Source organism: Fukomys damarensis, unplaced genomic scaffold (genome assembly GCF_012274545.1).
Source record: "Fukomys damarensis isolate Sample0158 unplaced genomic scaffold, DMR_v1.0_HiC HiC_scaffold_24, whole genome shotgun sequence".
In the NCBI taxonomy this organism is placed as follows: domain Eukaryota; kingdom Metazoa; phylum Chordata; class Mammalia; order Rodentia; family Bathyergidae; genus Fukomys; species Fukomys damarensis.
Window position 1 is genome coordinate 44,852,680 of NW_022900936.1, and position 4,402 is coordinate 44,857,081.

At 41.7% G+C, this 4,402-nt stretch overlaps 1 protein-coding gene across 2 annotated transcripts in view; it reads left to right on the forward strand.

The window, feature by feature from the left end:
- Nucleotides 1–345: 345 nt before the first annotated feature.
- Nucleotides 346–4,402, forward strand: part of Nit2 (nitrilase family member 2) — a 21,675-nt gene continuing 17,618 nt past the window's right edge. The window contains exons 1-3 of one of the 2 annotated variants that reach the window (XM_010639630.3): nt 346–510; nt 1,811–1,929; nt 3,776–3,896. In XM_010639630.3, coding sequence (XP_010637932.1) covers nt 483–510; nt 1,811–1,929; nt 3,776–3,896 — 268 coding nt within the window. In that variant the 5' untranslated portion in view covers nt 346–482. The other variant, XM_010639629.3, reaches the window with a different exon arrangement.

Genomic DNA, 4,402 nt, shown 5'->3' on the forward strand with positions numbered 1-4,402 from the left:
GGGTTAAGCCAGTCAACTATACGGCGTTATTCGGGCCACACAGATGATCCAACCAGGAAGAAGTCAAGAATAGGCCAACACTAAGCATCAGGACTTTTCCATCCCGGAGAGGCCACTTTTAAACATTTACCAACACAACATCACGACACCGACAGCTCCCCTTTTCAATATTCTTTTCGAGCTGCATTGTAATCTTTTTGCGATCTACCCGTCTCGAACAACTGGTCCTTAATGGGGGCCGAGGCAGGGATGTAATTCAGTAAACAGAGCGCATGCTTAGTATGTGTAGGGTGCTGGGATCCACCCGAGCGCGATAAAAACACTGTATCTCCCCAAACTAAAAATCAGGTGAGGAGAACACCCCAGTCTCGCGGCCCGGGGCGGTAAGGCGGTGGGCGGAGCCTCTGCCGCAGCGGTACCGCCCCTTCCGGCGCGCTGGACCCGTCATTCGTGCGTCCACCTTCTTTTCCCGCGGTCTGTGGATGGCCTTTCCCGGAAGGGCCATGACCTGTAAGTGCCGCGGCTGTGGGTGCGCTGCACGCGGCCAGAAGGGACACTTTAGCGTGCGCTTAGCCCTCTGACCTGCGGTCTCCGGGTGGCAGGTGGCCGGTCGGGCGGTGCGCTGTGGTGGTGGTGGTGGAGGGTGGCCCGGCGCGTTCCTGGGGTCTCCAGAAACCAGGGATACCGAAGACTTGGTGAGAGCACCAGGCCACCCTGGCTTGCTCCTGCCCCTGAGCGTCCTGCCTCAGCGAAGCTCACCTACTGGCGAGGTGTTGTGGGTTGTGTATGGTGTTTTCAAGTTTTGTGGCCCACGTTCCCAGCCTCACAAAACACTGCCCACGTGAATCTTACTTCCCATATCACTTCACAGTTCCAGATTTTGGCTTGTCATTTGTTAAGAAATTTTGTGCAAACCCCCACCACCACCACCTGCTTTCCTTATCTGTAAATGTTTTTGTGTTTAGAGGGCCTGGTGTATTCCTTTAAATGTGTTCCCGTGTTGGTCCTTTCACTGAAGATATTTTACCTTTTTTCTCTCTAGTGCATGTTTCACTGTGATATTATAATAAAAATTAGGGCAGGCAGGGATGTCAAAAACCATCCAGTCTTCATTTTATAGATGAGATGAAGTGATTAGTATCACTAGATCAGTGGATCTCCTTAGTGGTGGGATTTATTTGCAGAGTAGGTGATTTGCAGAATGTCCCCAAGTTCCAAGCCTGGACACTGTGAGGGGAAACCACCAACATAGCCATGCTGAGATTTATTTGTCCCTTGGGTTTCTGCGATGTTCTGATGCCAGCTCACAGTATCCTTTTGTCCCAAGGTAATGTCCACTTTTGCTTCCTCTTTTAGTTTTTCTTTGTTTTTATCCAGATTCCAAGGATGTTTACCAACCAACATTTACCTACAACACTCTGAGAAGCTGAGGCGGGCGGGTTGCAAGTTCCATCTCAGCTTGGGCAATTTAGCAACCCAAATTATGATAACTTTGTCTCAAAATAAAAAGAAAAAGTGTTGGGATTGTAGCTCTGTGAATGCTGTAGGTTCAATCTTAAATACAAAACAAACAGACAAACTACATTCAGAAAAAAAGCTACAATTATCTTTTCTTCTTATATTTAGGATAAACTAACAAATGAGCAATTGTTTTCATACTTTTAGATTTAATCCTGAGCCAAAGAACCCTTCATCAAGAGCCCAGGGTTTTTTTTTATTGTAGCTAATCTAATCTGATCATTAGATTGTTGGTAGTTGTGACAAGTGATCACATCTCTTAACAAGTGTTTTCTTTTGTGTTTGTCCTTAGCTTTCCGCTTGGCCCTCATCCAGCTTCAAGTTTCTTCCATCAAATCAGATAATGTCACTCGAGCTTGTAGCCTCATTCGGGAGGCAGCAAAGCAAGGAGCTCAAATAGTTTCTCTGCCTGTAAGTACAGTATTCAATCCTTTCTAGGTCTTGTAGACCTAGCAGAATTGTGTTACCTCTTGTTGTCTTGTGTTCCAGGTCCAGCAGTGTATTTTGGAGTTCCAGGATTGTTTGATGGTTGTCTTACCTTTGTCTATCACAGAGACCTTAGCAGGGTTCTTTGTCATAGGATATATGAACATGGGTACAGGTTTTTAAGATCATTCGATTCAGATAAGGAATCCTAGTACATTGAGAAACTTACTTCAAGATAAAATACTCAGTGCTTAGATACTTACTTTATGCCTTATAATAAATTGAGTCTTTGTAGGGTGAGAACATGCTGATTTTATTTTTATTTTATTTTATTTTTTCCAATATTTTATTTTTTTAAAATAACAAAAAAAATTGAATAGAGACATTAGGAAACTAGCTTCTCAAAGTCAGTGGAACTCTGCATCTCTTTTGTAGGTTGCTTCTTGAGCACTGGAATCAGTTGAAGGTTGTCCTACATTTTTTTTGTCAGAAAGTGCAGATTTAGCTCCAGAGAGGGATCCCCAGATGTCAGGACATGTGTTTTCTCCAAACTTCTTCAAAAGCCTTGTGGAGGTCAGTAGTTGGTATTATTCAGATAACCACATCCCTGTCCAGCTATGAGGAGGTAAGAGTTATCAGTTGTCCACTAATCTTGACTAGATTGACTGGAGAATTTTCAGGGCCACCTTTTCTTTTACTCAGGCTTCAGCCTGCTACAGATGTAGCCAGTGAGTAGGAATCTTTAACAAGGGAATTCAAGATCCTACTGTTAATCCAGTCTCATGGTGTTAGTCATAAGACTCACCTGTATTTGCCTAATTGTGGTCCCTTGTTGGTTTATGTTGCTGAGGGTAAAAGTAGAAAGCCTAGTAATTAAAGAACTTGAATTCTTTACATTCTTACTTTACAGATTATCTGACATGCATCTTGTGCAAGCTGGAGATCCTCAACCTTGAGCTTCTCAGCATAGTGTGGCACATAGGGTCACATCATTAAATGCAAAATGAATTAATAAGGGGCTGGGGATTTAGCTATTATCTGACATGCATCTTGTGCAAGCTGGAGATCCTCAACCTTGAGCTTCTCAGCATAGTGTGTGGCACATAGGGTCACATCATTAAATGCAAAATGAATTAATAAGGGGCTGGGGATTTAGTTCAGTGGTTCTGCTTCCTGCTTTGCAAGTACAAGGTTCTGAGTTCAATCCCCGGTACAAAAAAAAAAGAGTGAATAAGAATTGGAATCTAGTATTTTTTCCTGTAGTTTTCTGATATGTTAGAGAGCTGATGAACATAGCCATACTACCAATGAATAAGGTACTTTGTAGGATTCGAATGATAGTGCCAAAAAGGGACTTAAAAAAGTTTGTTGTAGATGAAGAAATGTCTTAACCCTTATGGCTTTCAAAGCGTTTATATTTTTTATACACAAGTTTTGTAGATTTACATAGATAACAATACAGTTTTTTCACTTAAGAAGAATTCATCTGAATACCCAAAGTCACCTGAGTAAACTTGATTGGTAGTGTGGCTTCAATGCCTGAGGTTGGGAGTTCATTCTGCAAACGCCAGGCAGAGGTAAGTCTAGCCTTTTTCCAGGGTGACCAGGATTTGGTAGAGCTCACATGAATTGCTTCCCCTAGACCCACCTGAGCAAGTTGCCTGATCTGCCTTTCAACGTGGTCTCTAATTAGCTTTAGGTGTTTTATTTGCTGTGCTTTGGTTCATGTGAAGGCAGAACTAAAAATAGCAGCTTTGTCTTCTTTCAGCAGAACTTTAAAATGTGGTAAATTTTTTTTGGTTTTTTTTTTTTTCTGCCAACATTATTCTAGGAATGCTTTAATTCTCCATATGGCACAAAATATTTTCCTGAATATGCAGAGAAAATTCCTGGTAAATCCACACAGAAGCTTTCTGAAGTAGCAAAGGAATGCAGCATATATCTCATTGGAGGTAACTTCCTTCCATGTGGTATAATATTCTAAACTTAAAAACATTTGAATATGCTTGTTACATTTAAACTGTGGAACACAGATTAGCCCTTGGAAGGAATAAATATATTTAGTAATGTGGAAAAAGCTTCAAGACACACTTGTTAAGAGGGGGAAAAAAGCAAGTTCAGTGTGATTATGAGCAGAGTGTGCACATTCAAATTAATCCCCCATACAAAAGATGGCTATGACTTTTATATGTAGTTATAGATATAAAGGCATATTAAGTATTATACAATGACACCAGATGATGCTAATGGTTTTTTTATGGAAAAGAAGTAGGAGTGCAGGGTCAATTAGAAATAGGAAAAGAGAGCTGGGCATGGTGGCACATGCCTGTAATCCGGTACTTGGAAGGCTGAGACAGGAGAATCACTGAGTTTGAGACCAGCCTGGGCTACATAGTGAGTTCCAGGTCAATCTCAACTACATAGTGAGACCCTGTCTCAAAAAAAAAAAAAAAAAAAA